The 21,118-nt window shown below is 47.9% G+C and overlaps 1 protein-coding gene across 1 annotated transcript in view; it reads left to right on the top strand.

The window, feature by feature from the left end:
- LOC139276884 (ankyrin repeat domain-containing protein SOWAHA-like) overlaps positions 1–21,118 on the top strand; it is a 96,730-nt gene that overhangs the window by 22,258 nt on the left and 53,354 nt on the right. The window contains exons 2-5 of the mRNA XM_070894882.1: positions 1,861–1,922; positions 8,742–9,119; positions 19,123–19,272; positions 19,761–19,781. Coding sequence (XP_070750983.1) covers positions 1,861–1,922; positions 8,742–9,119; positions 19,123–19,272; positions 19,761–19,781 — 611 coding nt within the window. The remainder of the gene's footprint in view (positions 1–1,860; positions 1,923–8,741; positions 9,120–19,122; positions 19,273–19,760; positions 19,782–21,118) is intronic.

The raw sequence follows: 21,118 nt of genomic DNA, 5'->3' as shown, positions 1-21,118 counted from the left end.
GGAAGGGAAGTCATTAAATTCTATAATAAATCCTTATTTATACTTATACAAATATTCTACAAATAAATCCAACCTGAATAAACATTTATAAGCAAAGAAAAGATTAAATAAACCATCTTCCTATCTGTGTGAAAGTGCTTCAGGCTGGCCTTTCGGGACCGAAGGCTGAACGGGCCGGCCCGAGACTTCGGGCAGCGCCCGTCCCCAGCACCAGATTTACAGGTAGGTGGCGTTGGGTTGGGTCGGGGGGGGTGGGGGCGGCGGGGGGAAGAAAGAAAGAAAGAGGGAGGGAGGGAGAGAGAGAGAGAGAGAGGGGGGAGAGGGGGGAGAGGGGGGAGGGAGAGAGAGAGAGAGAGACAGAGAAAGAGAGAGAGGGAGAGAGAGAGAGGGAGGTCAGGTCGGATCCAGTCCGGGAGCGGGAACAGGAGGTCTGGTCAGGTCCAGTCGGGGGGGGGGGGGGGGGGCGCGGGTGTCGGGTCTGGTCCGGAGGCAGGGGGGTGCGGGGAGCGGGTGTCGGGTCTGGTCCGGGGGCGGGGGGCGGGGAGCGAGTAGCGAGTGTCGGGTCGGGGGGGAGCAGGAGCTGGCTGTGGGAGGAGCCTTATTCACGCAGCCCCAGTGAGGCCATTCAGCCAGGGCTAGGGGCTGCGTGCTTCAGGCCCCTCCCACACAGTTCGACGCCTGGAGCTACTGCACTTGCGTGCCCACTGTAGCGCGCATGTGCAGAGGTCCCGGCACTGTTTTCAGCGCAGGGACCTGGCTCCGCCCCCCCCACAGCTTGTGCTGGCTGCGCCGAGGGCCAGAGGACCTGCAAGTAGGTGGAGAATACCGAGGATTTTTTTAGGTGCACTTTGTGGCACAAAAAACGGGCGTCCAGGTCGGGACTGCGCCGTTCTAGGCGCGTGTGGAAACTTGGGCCCATAGTGTTAGGTGGCAGAATGGGCTCGAGGGCCTGAATGGCCTGCTCCTGTTCCTATGTTCCTAATCAATGTCCTGTGAAAATTTGGCTCATTGATTTTATACTCAGTCAGTGGCCCTAATTATAAAATATAGTATTTCATTTGCTTGTTTATAGGCTTTGAACCTCTACTCTCACTTTTGAATATCTATGTATCCGCATCCCCAGATCTCTCCTTCCACTCTTAAGAATTCTACTGTATAGGTTATATCTGTAGTTGCTTTCACTGTATTTTATTTAGCTTTAATTGAGCTAATATGTATGGCCAAAAATGTCAGATTAGGATAGTTGATGTGGAAGCTTTGGGCAAATGATAACACATTGATAATCTTTGGTCTATTATATGAAGTCAGCCATATAGTATCTTTTCTCGCTATTTATGCATTCTTGTTTCCGGTTGGCTTCCGGTTAAGCAACACCTCGATTTCAAAAATTCTCATTCTTATTTTCAAATCCCTCCATGGCCTCACCCCTCCCTATCTCTGTAATCTCCTCCAGCCACCCCTCCTCCCAAGATGTCTGCGCTCCTCTAATTCTGCCCTCCTGAGCATCCCTGATTATAATCGCTCAACCATTGGTGACCGTACTTTCTGTTACCTAAGCCCCAAGCTCTGGAACTCCCTGCCTAAACCTCTCTACCGCTCTTTCCTCCTTCAAGGCACTCCTCAAAACATACTTCTTTAACCAAGCTTTTGATCATGTGTGCTAATTTCTACTTATGCGGTTCAGTGTCAAATTTTTATTGCATAATGCTCCTGTGAAGCTCCTTGGGACATATCACTACGTTAAAGGCGCTATATGAATACAAGTTGTTGTTGTGTACTGCATTATTAGTATAATTATTATAGATTTTAGTTTGGGGTTACAGTGTAAACAATGCTAAAATAAATGTAACTTTTCCACAGCTAAATATCGTGATGTCTTCAAAGATATTGTCAACAAGATTGCACTGGTTAAGCAGGAAGATGTAAGTATTGGTTATACGTCATTATTCATATAAATATCTAGCTTTCCCTTACTCTTTCACACATATGCATAGTCTGCTTGGGCTTTCCAGCTGAACCAATTGTTTTTCTTTTTGTTACACCCAGGTGATTAACTACACAATACCTGTGCAGCGAATCCAAAAAAGACAATGTATTATTTTGAATAGTTGCAGGAGCTTGCAATCAAAAAGTGCAGCAAGCAAGTAGTTGTTGCTAAGCATAAAGCAGTAGATTGTATATTTACTTGTTTTTTAACTTCTAGTTGCACCTACATAAAGGATAGTGTCCAAGAATAATCATTTCAGCAGGACTGAAAATTAAGGGTATAGAGCTTTTACCTTTCAAATTTTGAGATTTGCAACAAAGAATACTGTACTTCAGATGGCTGATTTGATAGTGTGTAAATGAGCCATACAAACCAAAGGTGCAGATTTGATTCCTCGTCTGTGCTGAGTTGGCTAATCTTAGTTCCATTGGGCTAGAATTTCCCTAACCTGCTTTTCTGGCGCCTTCACCCAAATTGCACCGTTTTTGTCCGCCTCCAGGCGCGCCGAAAAAAGATGTTGGTATTCTGGCCGTTTCCCAGCCTCTCTTCGGTCGTGGCGCAACGTGGCCCAATGGTTTGGGGGCAGAACCAGGTCCCGGTGCTAAAAACAGTGCCGGGACCTCTGCACATGCGTGCTAGAGTTTGTGCGCATGTGCAATAGCTCCTGGCAGGCTGAATCTGTGAGTACGCGCTGCAGGCTGTGTGGGAGGGGCCTGAAGCACACCGTCCCTAGCCCTGGCCGAATGGGCTCCCTCATCAGTGGCCTGCTGCGTTCCCTAAGATAGGACTTCTATTTTTTATTTGTGATTTATTGATTGATTTTGGTGCTTTAGGTGCAGGGTTCCTTCTATTTTTTTATTTTTTATTTATTGATTGCTTATTACTTTGGTCTTGGTGCTTTAGGTGCAGGGTTCCTTCTATTTTATTTGTTAATTAATTGCTTATTACTTTTTGTGCTTTGTTTGGTGCTTGGTGGTGCTTTAAATGTCGTTACTTGCGCCGATTCCTTAACTCTAGGTAAGGTTTTTCTGTGCGGACAAAAGTGGTAACATACGCTGGCCTGTTAGTTTGGAGCAACTGTTTGCTGGCCAAACGACTAAAACAGGGGTAAGTGGCTGGGAACGCCCCCTTTTGGGGAAAAAAAACTGAATTTAAAAAAAAAATCTAACTAACTCACTTACACTGGCACAAATTAAATGGCCAGAATTGCAACTAAAAAGATAGTCTAGAAAAATCAAGTTGCTCCAACAAAAAAAGGAGCAACTCCTGGGGAAACTTGGGCCCATTGACAGTAGATCCATGTCTTTGTTGCCTCGTGATTCAAATATTCCAATGCTTTCTTTGTCGGCCTCCCACCATGCACCTTTCGTAAATGAGCTCATCCAAAACATTGTTGCCCATATCTTAACTCGCACCAAGTCCCATTCACCCATCACCCCTGTGCTCGCTGAACTACATTGACTCCAGGTCTGACAATGCCTTGATTTTAAAATTTTCATCCTGGTTTTCAAATTCCTCCATGGCCTCACCCCTCGCTATCTCTAACTACCTCTAGCCCTACAATGGGTAGGGAACAAACGGAATACTCCGAACACTTAACTGAACTGAGTGCTAATATTTTGAGGACACTTTGCCTTTTTCCTGCTTGTTTGATCACCTAATTTCAGCTGCCTCAGCTGTTTCCCTTCCCTCTTGCCCACCGCGCCAAACCTCAATAGCCACCCCCTGCCCTAGTCTGATCCCGCGTGTTTCTCTACTGTGTCCCCTCATGTGTTCTCCATCAGTGTTCCCTTTAAGCTGCGCAGTGGCTTAGGGGTCCCACGCAGCCGATGAGCCGCCTTTTAAATTGAATAAACTGTACTTGCGCAGAATTTTGAGTGGGCTACACAGCCCCAAAAAGATTCCATTGCTCTCCGTGCTCGCATTGTCCATGAGACTCACCTCCTGCTCCCTTAGCCCTATTCCCACTAAACTCTTGATTACTCAACTTCCCTTCCTGGCCCTCATCCTAGCTGATCTTGTAAATGTTTCCCTCTCGTCGCGTACTGGTCCTCCCTTTAAAAACTGCTGTCATCACACTCCTTCTCAATAAACCCACGCTCCACCCCTCTGTCCTTGCAGGCTACCATTCCATCTCTAACCTCCCTTTCCTCTCAAGTCCTTGAATGTGTTGTCACCTCCCAAATCAGTGCCCATTTTTCCAGCAACTGCTGTTTGAATACTCCAATCAGGTTTCCGTCCCTGGCACAGCACTCACACAGCCTATTCAGAGTCACATTATATCCTCTCAGACTGGTGAATTTTCCTCCCTCGTCCTCCGTGACCTCTCTGCAGTCGTTGGCATGGTTTACCACACTCTCCGCCTCCAATGCCTCTCCTCTGTCATCCAATTCAGTGGAACTGACCTTTCTTGGTTCCATTCTTGCCTATCCAGTTGTAGCCAGAGCATCTTCAGCAATGTCTTCTCTTCCTGCCCCAGCACCAATCCCACAAGGACTAATTCTTGGCCCCATCTTCTTCCTTATCTTCATGTTGCCCCTAGGCGACATCATCTGCAGATGTAGGGTTAGCTTCCGTATGGATAAGGGATTGTGTTATGGGAAGCGGCCAGGGAAGTGGACCCGAGTACATGATCGGATCAGCCATGATCGTATTAAATTACGGAGCAGGCTCAAGGGGCTGTATGGCCTCCTGCTCCTATTTCTTATGTTCTAATGGACATTAATGACACCAAGCTCTGCTTCTGCATCACTTCTCCCTCCACTGCCACTGCATTGTCAGACTTCGTGCCCATTATCCAGTCTTGGATGAGCCGTAATATCCTCCAGTTAAATAGAGGGAAGTTTGATGCCATTGTCTTCAGCCCCTGCCACAAAGTCCGTATCTTGGACACTGATTTCATCCTCCTTCCTGCTCATTGCCTCAACACTAAACCAAGTTGTTCACGAGTTGTGGTTCCGACTCCATATACTCCATCACAAGGATGGCCTACTTCCACCTCCTGTAACATTGCCCACCTCCACCTTAGCCCACCTGCTGCTCAAACCCACGTCTGTGACTTTGTCATCCTCCAGACTGGACTATTCTAATGCTCTTGTGACAGGTCTCCCATCTTCCACCCTTCATAAAATTGAGCTCATCCAAAACTCTGCTGCCCATATCATACCCCACATCACGTCCCACTTGCCCATCACCCAAATCCTTACTGACTGCATTGGCTTCTGGACTCCAACATGTCCAATTTAAAATTCTGATCTTCATGTTTAAATCCTTAATGGCCTTGCCCCTCCCTATCTCCGTAACTTCCTCCAGTTCTACAACACCAGCCCCCAAACTATCTCTTCCTCTGACTCTGGTCTTTTTTGCTTTTGCATTCCCATACCCCTGTTCACCTAATCATTGACAGCAGTGTCTCAGCCATCTAGGCCCTACACTCTTGAATTCTTTCCCTAACCCTTCCGCCTCTCCCCATCCCTCTCCTTTAACTAGCTCCTTAAAATCTAGCTCTTTTCTCTTAATAGCCCCTCCTTTGTCTTGTCATCCAGTTTTGCCTAATTACACCTCGATCAAGTGACTTGGATTTTTTTTCTACATTAAAGATGCTATATAAATGTAGGCCATTGTTGTCACCATCTTAACACATGCCAGTGTACCTAGTGTTCTATAGGATTTGTCCTAAAGTTAATAATTTAGTGGAACTTTTAAAAACTTATGTCAGCAATTAAAGGCGTACCTGAAGTTGAATGCACTGTTTGCGACTGAAATATACAAACCAGAATGCCCCAGATTTGATCCTTGGTACGTGTAATTGCTGGCTGAGGGCAGCAAACCAGTTTGATGGTGATGTCCTCCCATAGTTGAATAATTTAATAGTTGCAGCTCAAGAAGTGATCACTTGCACTTGCATGTCATTGCTTTCCATGAGGAACAGCTTTCAGGAGGAGGGGGGAAACTGCATGTTTATCTTTTTTTTTGTTATATCCCAAAGATATATATTAAAAATGTTAAAAATAGTTATCTTGATAAGAGAACTTACGATGTTCGTGATTATGATCTATGACATTAGTGGATATGCTGCGCTGTGTAAAGATGGAAGTGCTATAAATTTAGTGGAGAGCCATATGCTTATTAATAGGTCACTGGAATCCAACTATGGTACAGCAGTTTATGGTTAGGTGTTTTATGTTTTAGCCAGGTTCTTTTTTTAAATTTAAGCACAGTGAAATAATCTGACAACTGGAAAGAAAAAATGTTGCTACTCAGATGGACAAAAGTGCAGTATTAGGAGCTGAAATACTGAACAATACAGCTCGCAGTGCAAAACAAATGGCAAAAAATTGTGTTAGAACATAAGAACATAAGAATTAGGAACAGGAGTAGGCCATCTAGCCCCTCGAGCCTGCTCCGCTACTCAACAAGATCATGGCTGATCTGGCTGATCAGCTCCACTTACCCGCCCGCTCCCCATAACCCTTAATTCCCTTATTGGTTAAAAATCTATCTATCTGTGATTTGAATACATTCAATGAGCTAGCCTCAACTGCTTCCCTGGGCAGAGAATTCCATAGATTCACAACCCTCTGGGAGAAGAAATTCCTTCTCAACTCGGTTTTAAATTGGCTCCCCCGTATTTTGAGGCTGTGACCCTAGTTCTAGTCTCCCTGACCAGTGGAAACAACCTCTCTGCCTCTATCTTGTCTATCCCTTTCATTATTTTAAATGTTTCTATAAGATCACCCCTCATCCTTCTGAACTCCAACGAGTAAAGACAGAGTCTACTCAATCTATCATCATAAGGTAACCCCCTCCTCTCCGGAATCAGCCTAGTGAATCATTTCTGTACCCCCTCCAAAGCTAGTATATCCTTCCTTAAGTAAGGTGACCAAAACTGCACGCAGTACTCCAGGTGCGGCCTCACCAATACCCTGTACAGTTGCAGCAGGACCTCCCTGCTTTTGTACTCCATCCCTCTCGCAATGAAGGCCAACATTCCATTCGCCTTCCTGATTACCTGCTGCACCTGCAAACTAACTTTTTGGGATTCATGCACAAGGACCCCCAGGTCCCTCTGCACCGCAGCATGTTGTAATTTCTCCCCATTCAAATAATATTCCCTTTTACTGTTTTTTTTTTTTCCCCAAGGTGGATGACCTCACATTTTCCGACATTGTATTCCATCTGCCAAACCTTAGCCCATTCGCTTAACCTATCTAAATCTCTTTGCAGCCTCTCTGTGTCCTCTACACAACCCACATTCCCACTAATTTTTGTGTGATCTGCAAATTTTGTTACACTACACTCTGTCCCCTCTTCCAGGTCATCTATGTATATTGTAAACAGTTGTGGTCCCAGCACCGATCCCTGTGGCACACCACTAACCACCGATTTCCAACCCGAAAAGGACCCATTTATCCCGACTCTCTGCTTTCTGTTAGCCAGCCAATTCTCAATCCATTCTAATACATTTCCTCTGACTCCGCGTACCTTTAAAGACTTCATTAATCCAAGATTGCAGTGCTTAAATTTAATTTGATGTTATGATCAAGTAATACTAATTGTGTAATAAGCTTTCATGTCGAAACTTCGGGCTAGATTTTCGTCTTTGCCATTTTTGCGGCGAAAACTGAGGCGGGGCGGGAAATTTATTGTCCGATTAACATTTGCGCTTTGTGGAGCAACTTTCATCATTTGGGCTCTGCACCGGGGGTGCAGCGCAAAGGGAGGCGTTGCACTAGTTTTGCAACACAAAAACAGGAACCTCGCCAACTTTAGTGCGGGGCTGAGAGTGCTCTGCGTTGAGGGGGGGAAAAAATTCACACAATCTTTCAAAAAATTTTGCCAACAACCTTACCCCACACATTGTTGCAAAAATCTAAAAAAAATAAAAACGTTAACTTTTTTTACAGTTTATCCAAGTCACCGCTGCCGGCAGGGCTGCATCGCTGTGTTTTCCCTGGCGGTCATCGGAGAGTCGTGTTTCGCGGTGTACGGGTCGGGTGATTGACGGAACTTGTGCCGGTGTCACAATGCGAGCCGTTGCACACCTGGCACGGCTCTCTCCGGCGGTGCTTCTAAGCGCCCCCGCAAAAACCGACCCGAGGATCGCACCCAGATGCAAAACAGCTGAGCCCCCCGCGCCCCCCCCCCCCCCATTTTTCGCTGGAGAGGGTCAAAACCTGGCGGAAACCGGGTCGCAAACGACCCAAAAATCCAGCCCAAAAAACCGTTGAAAAATAAAAGTGCCTGATAATCTGAAACAAAAACAAAAAGTGCTGGAAACGCACAGCAGGTCAGTCTGCATCTGTGGAACGAACAGGCGAGCCAACATTTCACAACCTGTTGCTTGTTCTCTTCATAGACACTGACTAAATATGTCTTTTTGGGTTTTTTCTGTTTTTGTTTTAAACCTTGAAGCCGAATTTCAAAATGCAGTTTGTTTTATATTATATACATCACTCTCTTCCAGAATGGTATACACGTGATGTGCAAAAGAAGAAAAAAAGCAGGTGATCATTTGGCTCAGCCTTCATTGTGTAGGATTGTTTGTGAAGAAGATCTATAGTGCAGTTGTGCCTTAGTTGCTTGTGGGTAATGTGGTCTCATTTACTGCTGGAATAGACTTGCTGTGGCATATCCTCTTTTTATTATGGATATTTTAAACACAAGAATAGTATTTTGGGAAATGTATAGAAACCATCCGTAATGTCTCTGTTTTCTAAAAAATTATCCAACATTTAATTTTTTTAAATTTCAGGGTGAAAAATATATTGTTCTTAAAAAGAAATATCAGCATCTTGTGCAGGAAAGAGATGGCTGCAGCAAAGAAGAGAAAATGACATTGAGTACCCCTGTGGAAGAGTCAATTGAACCATTGTTGAAAAAGGAACTACCCACACATTCTGGGGAAGAAAAGCAGGAAAGCTGTAATTCTGATGCCCAACATATGAAAAAAACGTCTCCGAAAGAAACCGTACCAAATCTATTCATTAACAGGCCTCCAAGCAGTAAGATCTGTGCTGGAAGCTCTACAGCAGAGAAAGTGAGCATGTGTGAGTGGATTGTACAAGAATTACCTGCACCAACAGCCAATGCTAAGTCCAAAGCACCTTCAGAACTAACCAGTGATTACCAGGTACAGTGTGCTATTTTTTTGTTCCTGCCAGTTTACATTTGTGTTCTCACCTGCTTCTCTCCTGAAGGAATTGAGCCCCCACCGAGGTTTGGTTCCACAAACACCCGGACATCCTCAGGTACTGCACCCACGTAACCAGTCTTCATGTGTGAGTCTGGACAGTCAGTATGGTTGTATGATGCAGAGTGGCACAGCTAAACTCGGTCCCACTTTCATTCAATATACACATGTGCACTTCCAACATAAGTCGGCGGATAGAAAACTGGAGAGAGAAACTTTGGTGGTTTTCCTCTCATTAATTTAGAAGTGCTAAGGGCAGCTATAGTGCTCCTACCTCTGTGTTGGCTGAGACCATCTAACTCACCAAAGACCATGGACTTAGCATGTTTCTGCTCTCTCTGGCTGAGGTACTCACTGGCTTAACCAGCTTGATATAGCACAACTAAAACATTAATTATTTTTCTTTTCGTTTGAATATTATAAAAACAGAGCGAGAAAAACATTCTACAAAAATATAGCTAGAGGATTCAACTGTCCTGTTAATTCTGATTATCTGATAATTCAAAATGAGGATAATGAAGGGGGTATCAGAAATTGAAGGGCCAACACTGGGACCATAGATGTAACCTGGGTTATTTGTTTTCAAAAATATTGATTGGAATACTGACTCAAAAAATCTGAAACTTCCACTAGCACTACGCTGTTCAGTTGAATCCAAATTTATGTCCTGTTTTTTGTTTGATACAGTTTAAAGTCCGAAGTCCGGAAACCTCGGGACCGAGGCCATTCCAGATCTCGCAACGGCTTTGCCTGAGCTGAGAGAGTTGGTAGGGGTGGGGGGGTCGGTTGGGCCGCCGTAGGTCTGGAGGAGGGGGGCGTCAGTCGGGCCGCCGGAGGTCGGGAGGATGTCGGTCGGGCTGAGGTCGAGGGGGTTGGTCAGTCTGGTCGAGACCGGGGGAGGTCGGTCGAGCCGGGGGAGGGACGTCGGTCAGGCCGAGGCCGGGCGAGGGAAGTCGGTCGGGCCGAGGCCGGGCGAGGGAAGTCGGTCGGGCCGAGGCCGGGCGAGGGAAGTCGGTCGGTCGGGCCGAGGCCAGGCGAGGGAAGTCGGTCGGGCCGCGGCCGGGCGAGGGAAGTCGGTCGGTTGGTCGGTCGGCCGGGCGAGGGAAGTCGGTCGGCCGGGCGAGGGAAGTCGGTCGGTCGGGCCGAGGCCGGGCGAGGGAAGTCGGTCGGGCCACGGCCGGGCGAGGGAAGTCGGTCGGGCCGAGGCCGGGCGAGGGAAGTCGGTCGGTCGGTCGGGCCGAGGCCGGGCGAGGGAAGTCGGTCGGTCGGTCGGTCGGTCGGTCGGCCGGGCGAGGGAAGTCGGTCGGTCGGGCCGAGGCCGGGCGAGGGAAGTCGGTCGGGCCGAGGCCGGGCGAGGGAAGTCGGGCGGGAAGTCGGTCGGTCGGGCCACGGCCGGGCGAGGGAAGTCGGTCGGTCGGTCGGGCCGAGGTCGGGCGAGGGAAGTCGGGCGGGCGGTCGGTCGGGCCGAGGCCGGGCGAGGGAAGTCGGGCGGGCGGTCGGTCGGGCCGAGGCCGGGCGAGGGAAGTCGGGCGGTCGGTCGGTCGGGCCGAGGCCGGGCGAGGGAAGTCGGGCGGGCGGTCGGTCGGGCCGAGGCCGGGCGAGGGAAGTCGGTGGGTCGGGCCGAGGCCGGGCGAGGGAAGTCGGTCGGTCGGGCCGAGGCCGGGCGAGGGAAGTCAGTCGGTCGGGCCGAGACCGGGCGAGGGAAGTCGGTCGGGCCGGGCAAGGGAAGTCGGTGGGTCGGGCCGAGGCCGGGCGAGGGAAGTCGGTCGGGCCGAGGCCGGGCGAGGGAAGTCGGTCGGTCGGGCCGAGGCCGGGCGAGGGAAGTCGGTCGGTCGGGCCGAGGCCGGGCGAGGGAAGTCGGTCGGTCGGGCCGAGGCCGGGCGAGGGAAGTCGGTCGGTCGGTCGGTCGGTCGGTCCGAGACCGGGCGAGGGAAGTCGGTCGGGCCGAGGCCGGGCGAGGGAAGTCGGTCGGTCGGGCCGAGGCCGGGCGAGGGAAGTCGGTCGGTCGGGCCGAGGCCGGGCGAGGGAAGTCGGTCGGTCGGGCCGAGGCCGGGCGAGGGAAGTCGGTCGGTCGGGCCGAGGCCGGGCGAGGGAAGTCGGTCGGTCGGGCCGAGGCCGGGCGAGGGAAGTCGGTCGGGCCGAGGCCGGGCGAGGAAGGTCGGTCGGTCGGGCCGAGGCTGGGCGAGGGAAGTCGGTCGGGCCGAGGCTGGGTGAGGGAAGTCGGTCGGGCCGAGGCCGGGCGAGGGAGGTCGGTCGGTCGGGCCGAGGCCGGGCGAGGGAGGTCGGTCGGTCAGGCCGAGGCTGGGCGAGGGAAGTCGGTCGGGCCGAGGCCGGGCGAGGGAAGTCGGTCGGTCGGGCCGAGGCCGGGCGAGGGAAGTCGGTCGGTCGGGCCGAGACCGGGCGAGGGAGGTCGGTCGGTCGGGCCGAGGCTGGGCGAGGGAAGTCGGTCGGTCGGGCCGAGGCTGGGCGAGGGAAGTCGGTCGGTCGGTCGGGCCGAGGCCGGGCGAGGGAAGTCGGTCGGTCGGGCCGAGGCCGGGCGAGGGAAGTCGGTCGGTCGGGCCGAGGCCGGGCGAGGGAAGTCGGTCGGGCCGAGGCCGGGCGAGGGAAGTCGGTCGGGCCGCGGCCGGGCCCGAGGGAGGTCGGCCGGGCCAAGGCTTGGGAGGCCAGGCCGAGAAGTGGGCGGGTCGGGGCGAAGTCGGTCTAGAAGTTGGCGGGTCGGGCCGAGGCCGGGCGAGGTCGGGACGTCGGCGAGGCCGGGAAGTCGGCCGAGCCGAGGTCAGCCCCGGGCTGGGCGAGGTCGGTTAGGCCGTTGATCTACAATACAATTTAAATCGGCTTAGCACGCTAGATCATTGAGTGGGTTGATTGACGACTCTTGAGTCCATGCTTTGTTTACTTTCAAATGCATTTATTGCTTATGTACAAAATCCCATACATCTCATGCTTCAATCTGGGTCCGCCTTTTTAAACACTGATCACGTTGCGTCTGGAACAGACCCATGCCGCACACTGAGAACTCCTGATTTAGCTTGATGCTTCAATTATCATTTACTGGATAGTGTTTGGCTTTCTAATAATTAAGGTGTTGAAATCATGATGTGCAATGGTTGGCGTACAAACTCGTAAGATGTTCATATGCAATTTGTTATTTTAACAGGGCATTAACCTATTTCTTTAAATTGTAAATTGCTAAAAACTGGCAGCACAGGAAACCTTAAGTCTTTAGGACTGGTAAAAAGTATCATACACCCAAGCACTATACTGTGTTCTGCATTTATTCATAAAATGAACTTCTTGGTTTTGTGAATCTATATTGTAAACCTGACAACACAGGGAAAATAGAGCAAGAGGTGGAGGAACAGCAGTGGCTTTCAACTGGACACATTTTGTGTTGCTGCACTGTGGTGTTGCACTGTTGCAGCACTTCGAAAGCTAATATAGTACCCTATTTGTATTTAATTAAAACTTTTTTTGTGGGCAAAAGTGGTGAGAAAGCAGAAGCAAAGGGCCATGTACAGTGCAGCAACACAAAATGTGGCTGGTTGAAAGCCACTGCTGTTTCTCCATCTCTTGCTCTATTTTTCATGTTTTGTCAGGTTTACAATATAGATTCACAAAACCAAGAAGTTCATTTTATGAATAAATGCAAAACACAGTTGTTGTGTATCTGTAAAGCATGCACTCCCATGTTCCGCCACCAGGGAGCACATCCCTTAAGTCCCAAGGGATCCCAGCATCCCTTGGGAGCACTGTATATAAGCCGGCCCCTAAGGCCTGTTACTCACTCTGGAGTGTCTTCATAAAGACTGAGGTCACTGTTACTTTAACCTCCCTGTGTGCAGTCACATCTGTGTTAGGAACACAATAACTGCCGATGAGTATACGAATCCAATGCAAAGATGCAGCAAACTGGGCATCCTGGAGAAGTTCTTGGAGGGTGAGGACTGGGAAGCCGATGTTGAACGGCTAGACCAGTAGTTTGTAGCCACCGAGCTGGACGAAAGAGGAAGCGCTGCAAAAAGGAGAGCGGTCCTCCTCACGGTCTGCGGGGCACCGACCTACAGCCACATGAAGAATCTTCTGGCTCCGGTGAAACCCACAGATAAGTCGTATGAGGAGCTGTGTACACTGGTTCGGGAGCATCTTAACGCGAGGGAAAGCGTGCTGATGGCGAGGTATTGGTTCTACACGTGCCAGTGATCTGAAGGTCAGGAAGTGGCGAGCTATGTCGCTGAGCTAAGGCGACTTGCAGGACAATGTGAGTTTGATGGCTACCTGGAGCAGATGCTCAGAGACTTTTTTGTACTGGGCATTGGCCCCGAGACGATCCTATGAAAACTTTTGACTGTAGAGACACCGACCCTCAGCAAGGCCATTGCGACATGTTTATGTCCACCAGTGATAACACCAAACAAATCTGTCGGCACACAAGTGCTAACAGTGTTCATAAATTAACTAGAACTGTGTTTGCGAGCAGAAATGTACAAGGCAGAATCCATGAGTCTGCAACTGCCAGCAGGCCTCGGGTGACCCAGATGACTGAGTCCGCAACAAAGGATGAATGCCAAGGCAATTCACACCTTGTTGACGTTGTGGAGGCTTCCATTCAGCCTATTCATGCCACTTCAAAGGGTATGTTTGCAAGAGCTGTGGAACAATGGGGCACCTCCAACGAGCTTGCAGATGAGCTGAAAGCTCTGCAAAACCTGCTAACCACCACGTGGCAGAAAGATCGGTCCATGGTGGATCAAAGCAATTTCAAGCCTAAGAGAGAGGAGGCAGATGCTGAAATACACTGGGTGCACACATTTTCGACGAAATGTCCACCTATAATGCTAAATGTAAAATTGAATGGCTTACCCATAGCCGTGGAACTGGATACTGGCGCTAGCCAATCCATCATGAGTAAAAAGATGTTTGAGAGACTGTGGAGCAACAAGGCACTCAGACCAGCCCTGAACCCCATCCATACGAAACTGAGAACGTACACCAAAGAGCTCATCACTGTCCTGGGCAGCGCCATGGTCAAGGTCACCTACGAGGGCACGGTGCACGAACTGCCACTCTGGATTTTCCCGGGCGATGGTCCCACACTGCTTGGAAGGAGCTGGCTGGGCAAAATCCGCTGGAACTGGGATGACATCCGAGTGCTATCACATGTCGATGAGGCCTCATGTACCCAGGTTCTTAACAAATTTCCATCCCTTTTTGAGCCAGGCATTGGAAATTTTTCCTGGGCGAAGGTGCGGATCCACTTGGTCCCAGAGGTACGACCCATTCACCACAAGGCGCGAGCGGTACCTCACATGATGAGGGAGAGAGTGGAAATCGAGATGGACAGGCTGCAACGCGAGGGCATCATCGCCTCAATGGAATTCAGCGAGTGGGCCAGCCCGATAGTTCCAGTACTCAAAAGTGATGGCACGGTCAGGATTTGCGGCGATTATAAAGTAACTATTAATCGTTTCTCGCTACAGGACCTATTTGCGACGCTGGCAGGAGGCAAGACGTTCACCAAGCTCGGCCTGACTTCGGCTTACATGATGCAGGAGCTGGAAGAGTCTTCGAAGGGTCTCACCTGCATCAACATGCACAAGGGACTGTTCATCTACAACAGATGCCCGTTTGGAATTCGGTCGGCTGCAGCGATCTTCCAGAGAAACATGGAGAGCCTACTCAAGTCGGTACCACGCACGGTGGTTTTTCAGGACGACATATTGGTCACGGATCGGGACACCGCCGAGCACCGACAAAACCTGGAGGAGGTCCTCCAGTGACTGGATCGCGTAGGGCTGTGGCTGAAGAGGTCAAAATGCGTCTTCATGGCAACAGAAGTGGAGTTTTTGGGGAGAAAGATCGCGGCAGACGGCATTCGGCCCACAGCCTCTGTCTTGGCATCTATCAAGAAAGCGCCCAGGCCACAGAACATCCCGGAGCTGCTGTCGTTCCTGGGACTCCTCAACTATTTTGGTAACTTTCTACCGGGGTTAAGCACCCTCTTAGAGCCCCTACATGTGTTATTGCGTAAAGGTGAGAACTGGGTATGGGGAAAAAAACAAGTAATTGCTTTTGAGAAAGTCAGAAACATTTTATGCTCCAACAAGCTGCTTATTTTGTATAACCCATGTAAAAGACATGTGATGCATCGTCGTACGGAGTCGGGTGTCTATTACAACAAGCTAACGTTGCGGGGAAGTTGCAACCTGTCGCCTATGCCTCCAGGAGCTTGTCGAAGGCCGAGGGGGCCTACAGCATGATTGAGAAAGCGGCATTAGCGTGTGTCTTCGGGGTAAAGAAAATGCATCAGTACCTGTTTGGTCTCACATTTGAGCTGGAAACCGATCACAAGCCCCTCATATCCCTGTTTGTTGAAAACAATGGGATAAATACTAATGCCTCAGCTCGCATACAAAGGTGGGCACTCGCGCTATCAGCGTATAACTATACCATCTGCCACAGGTCAGACACCGAGAACTGTGCGGATGCTCTGTTGGCTAATGTTGCCCACCACAGGGATGGAAATGGCGCAGCCTGCAAACTTGTTGATGGTGGCGCAGCCCACAGACTAGTTGATGGTCATGGAAGCGTTTGAAAATGATAAATCACTTGTCACGGCCCGCCAGATTAAGACTTGGACCAGCCAAGATCCTCTGCTGTCCCTAGTAAAAAACTGTGTACTGCATGGGAGCTGGGCCAGCATCCCCGTTGAAATGCAAGAGCTAATCAAGCCGTTCCAGCGGCAGACTGCCTGTTGTGGGGTAACCGCGTAGTGCTACCCAAAAAGGGCAGGGAGACGTTCATCTCGGATCTTCACAGCACACACCCGGGTATAGTAATGATGAAAGCGATAGCCAGATCCCATGTGTGGTGGCCCGGTATCGACTCTGACTTAGAGTCCTGTGTACGGCAATGCTGCATGTGTGCTCAGTTGAGCAATGCGCCCAGAGAGTTTGTGGTCCTGGCCCTCCAGACCATGGTCGAGGATCCATATCAACTATGCGGGCCCGTTTCTCGGTAAAATGTTCCTGGTGGTGGTGGATGCTTTTTCAAAATGGATTGAATGTGAAATAATGTCGGGAAGCACCGCCACCGCCACCATTGAAAGCTTGACCCACGGCCTGCCTGACATACTGGTCAGTGACAACGGGCCATGTTTCACCAGTGCTGAGTTTAAAGAATTCATGACCCGCAATGGGATCAAACATATCACCTCGGCCCCGTTTAAACCAGCCTCCAATGGGCAGACAGAACGGGCAGTACAAACAATCATCAAACTGAGCCCTAAACGAGACACAGGAGGCTCACTCCAAACCCGCCTGTCCCGAGTACTGCTCCGCTGCCGCACGAGACCCTACTTGCTCACAGGGGTGCCCCCGGCTGAATTACTCATGAAAAGGACACTTAAAACCAGACTCTCGCTGGTTCACCCCAACCTGCATGATCAGGTAGAGAGCAGGCGGCAGCAACAAAATGTAAACGATGGTCGCGCCACTGTGTCACGAGAAATTGATCTGAATGACCCTGTGTATGTGCTAAACTATGGACATGGTCCCAAGTGGATCGCGGGCACGGTGATAGCTAAAGAAGGGAGTAGGGTGTTTGTAGTCAAACTAGACAATGGACAAATTTGCAGAAAGCACCTGGACCAAACGAGGCTGCAGTTCACAGACTGCCCTGAACAACCCACAGCAGACACCACCTTTTTTGAGCCCATAACACACACCCAAAAGGATCAACGACACCACCCCGGACCAGGAAATCGAACCCATCACACCCAACAGCCCAGCAAGGCCAGGCTCACCCAGCAGCCCTGCAGGGCTAACAACACGCCAGCCCAGCGAGGGCACAGCCAACACACCAGAACAGACATTTGTACCGAGGCGGTCCACCAGGGAAAAAAAGGCTCCCGACCGCCTCACCTTGTAAATAGTTTTCACTTTGACTTTGGAGTAGAGTGATGATGTGTATCTGTAAAGCATGCACTCCCATGTTCCGCCACCAGGTAGTGCATCTCCTGAAGTCCCAAGGGATCCCAGCATCCCTTGGGAGCACTGTATATAAGCCGGCCCCTAAAGCCTGTTACTCTGGAGTGTCTTAATAAAGACTGAGGTCACTGTTACTTTAACCTCCCTGTGTGCAGTCTCATCTGTGTTAGGAACACAACAACAGTATAGTGCTTGGGTGTATGCTACTTTTTAGCAGTCCTAAAGACTGTTAAGATTTCTTGTGCTCTCAGTTTTGAGCAATTTAAATAGGTGTTTTTGTTTTTTTTAAAAAAACCAATTACACAGGGTCACAAAATAATTAGATAAACGGAATGCATTTGGCCCATATTACTTCATCTGTCCAGAAACACCCTCGAGTCCTTCCCCCATTGCAGCATCCAATTGTTTCATAAGTGATTCCAGAGTTTTCACCTCTACGATTGCATCCAAGAGGCTCTCATTTGTTCAATACTCTTTGTTTGAAGATGAATTTCCTGATATTGATCCTAAATTTGTCTTTTATTACTTTTAACCTGTGTCCCCTTGTCCTACTCTCATTTTACTTTAAAGTAATATTCTGGATTTATCGTTTCACATTGTACCTCTGTAGGATAGGATTGCTTCAGACACACCTTTTCCAGGCTGAAAAACCCAAGCTCATACAGTTTTTCTTCAGTTCGATAACAACTACTGACTTATATTCTACCATTTTGTCTATGTAGTTTGGCATTCTGTTGTTTGTCATTGCTGCTTTTGCATTAGTTGGAGATGTTTAGCATCAAGCTTGCTAAGACTCCTCTCTTTCAGTTTCATCCTTAGCTATTTCAGCATTATTCATGGAGTATGTATTGCTTATTTTTCCTTCCTATGTACATTTTGCATTAAATTTGATCTATTCTTCTGTCCATGTACTAATCTTTGCCCAACTCATTGCAGTACTGAGGAACTGCTGCTCTGTAGCCAACGTTTATCAGATGAGATGTTAAACCGAGGCCCCACCTGGCCCCTGGGATAAGCGCAAAAGATCCTATGGTATTATTTTAAGAAAAGCAGAGCTGTTCTCCCTGGTGTCCTGACCAACATTTATCCTTCAACTGGCATCCCTAAGCCAAATTATCTGGTCATTTATCATACTGCTGTTTGTGTGACCTTGCTGTACACAAGTTGGCTGCCGCGTTTCCTACATTACAGCCGTGACTACACTTCAGAAGTACTTAATTGGCTGTAATGCACTTTCCTGAGGCCATGAAAGGCGCTACAATTTGCAATTTTTTTTCCCTTTTTTTTTCTCTCTGTTTCTATTTCTCTCTATAACTCATTCTGTAATTTCTGAGCTGCTTTCTTAGATTCCACTGCCACTCAAAGTCAATTACCAATGGCTCCAAACCCCTTAAATGGAAAAGAAGGGAAGAGCAGTAGTAGAAATGTTGTAACTGCCAATACTCAATACCCTATACTGTTATTACTGGTTAAAGTACTGTACTTCCTATACTACCTTGTAATGGTCTGTAATAATAACAGTGTGACTCCCTTGGTGAGCAAAGATATCGTCTGGTATAATATTAGGCCATATATACCAGAATGTCCCAGGTTCAGTTCCTGGTCTGTATTGAGTTAGTTGATCTCAGCCAGAGCAATATTTAGGGTGCTTCTGTTTGGCTTCAAATCCTTGCGGGATTATTAATTAGTAGCCCCTCTGGGGTGTCCATGTGTGTCAACATTGGGTCAGTGCAGGATCAGATCCCCTCCAATGAGAAAATAGCCTACTGATGTTCACTGTCTGGGATTGCACATGACTGCCTATTTGGCGAGGTAGTAGAGCTGCTGGTCCTAGCTTACTGAGCAAAAGGCAGGAAGGGAAAAATCTGGGGATAAGAGAATACAAATAGTATTGAAGATTTTACTTCAGTATACTTAGCTTGCACAGGCAGTTGACCTTTTTATTGATTAAATTACAGGAAAACTCCAGTCTTTGCAACAGTGAAGTATTCAAAGAAAAGCAGGATGAAGAGCTCACTATTGCATCTGAAAGTGATGCAGCATGTCCAGTGCATATTGAAGTAAAGGTGGAAGAACCCCAAGAGGAAGAATTCGACACTCTGTTCAAGGTACTCTTACAAACCTGTCTTCCCATAACCACTGGGGAAATTAGGAAGAATTAAAACCAACTGAGAGAATGGCAAGTTGATATTGAAACTTAAAGCAAATTTAAAATTTATAGAACTGTACTTGGTTTGGAGTTCAGACAGCCAAGAAAATGCTAAATCTATGCTCTGTGGGAAGGACCATATATAAATTATTGAAGACAGTCAATTATTAGTGAAAGTGATGGGCAGAAGAAATAATTCCGAGGGTGATGAATTTAAGAAATAAGTCAAAAGCACATTGATTGAAATATAATTTGAAGACTCTCCCAAAGTATTATATGCTACATACCTTAAAGAATGCTCACAATATTTTTGAAAGATTTTTTGAAGTGGGGAGATGAGCAGTGAAAGAAAGATTTTGCCCTTTTTTCAGACAGTATTCGGGACAAAGAAACTTTCTGTTGATTTTGTGTGTTTCTCTAATTTCCCCACTATTTTTGTTTTTACAGCTGCTGCATGATAGAAAGCAGGTGCCTCCTTGCGAAGCTGCAAACAATGCCTAGGACAGAGAGGGTCTCATTGCAGAGTAGATTCAAATTGTAACCTTTGCAAATGCCCAATAATCCTGACTGTATAAAGATTGGACCAAGTTTACAATATCCACATTAGAACATAAATGTTTTGGGAAGATGCTAGAAAAATTAGAGGCTACATATTTTTTTTAATTGGAGTAGATTTTTGAGAGGAACAAAAACAATCTGTCTGAATTAACAAATTGTATGGTAATGCTGTTTTTTTTTGTCAGGATCAGTGCATCCAGATTTCAAATGCTGGATCATGGAAAAATACTTCAATTTAGAATAGAATCTGTAATAGTCAAACATTAAATGAAATTGTGTAAAATTGCAGCGAATTAGGAGGAATGATAATTGCTTCAGGATTTAGCATTTTGGCAGAGGTTTGTTTATGTAGCCCAGAATAATTTCAGATCTGACCGCCATTTCTAGCGAAGCCAAGTTCTGCTTGACTGCGGGTCAGAATTATAACACTGAGGCAAAGTAAATTCTAACTGATAAAACTGACATGGAAATTGCCATTTATTACAACATAGTTTCAAAGCTAATTGCTATCAGATTGTTTTACCTTTGTTACACTGTTGCAGATACTACTGTATGGAACAGCTTAGCTATCTCCCCAGTCAGCAAGACTAATAGGCCACCTAATTTTATTTATTAATGTTAATTGTTCGTTCCTCACCGTAGAAGTCTTACAATCTCTACCATCTGGTCATTTTTGAAATTAGTCTAGGTTCCCTATGCTTTGTGCAAAATTGCTGCAGGGGGGGAAAACCCTGCATTTATTGCTTGAACAGCTCCCAAGTTGTTAAGGGCAGATAATGCTGTGGTTATGGCCTATTGCAGTATGGATGTGCAATTGCCATTATGATCACTCTTCACTACCTACAGTAGCTATTCTGCAGTATGAACTCCTTCGTTTTCAAAGTTCACTATCAGCTCCGCAGCAATCGATCTCTGCCACTATCAAGGAAACAACACGGTACATGACATTGAATCCAGATTTTAAAAGATATGGAACAGAGTGTAATGATCCATAAACAATTAACCCAAGTTGTATATGCAAATTGTCTAATTAATGTAATGTTATCCTGAATAGTCCAAAGATTTACATTATTATAAAGATAGAACTCGCGTTTTTCTTTTAGAGTACCTGTACTTCAATTTTTCTTCCCGTTTTCTCCCCTCCTGTTCTACTCTTGTTGGGCTACAGTCTCACGAGCACTAGTCTCCCTCTGGGACCTTGCCCAAGAGGCCATTCTGTATGTGTGAGCCTGATCAGTGAATCGCCA

The sequence above is a fragment of the Pristiophorus japonicus genome, chromosome 12 (genome assembly GCF_044704955.1).
Source record: "Pristiophorus japonicus isolate sPriJap1 chromosome 12, sPriJap1.hap1, whole genome shotgun sequence".
Lineage (NCBI taxonomy): Eukaryota > Metazoa > Chordata > Chondrichthyes > Pristiophoridae > Pristiophorus > Pristiophorus japonicus.
The sequence above is the reverse complement of the archived record's forward strand: the minus strand, read 5'-3'. Positions and strand labels throughout refer to the sequence as shown.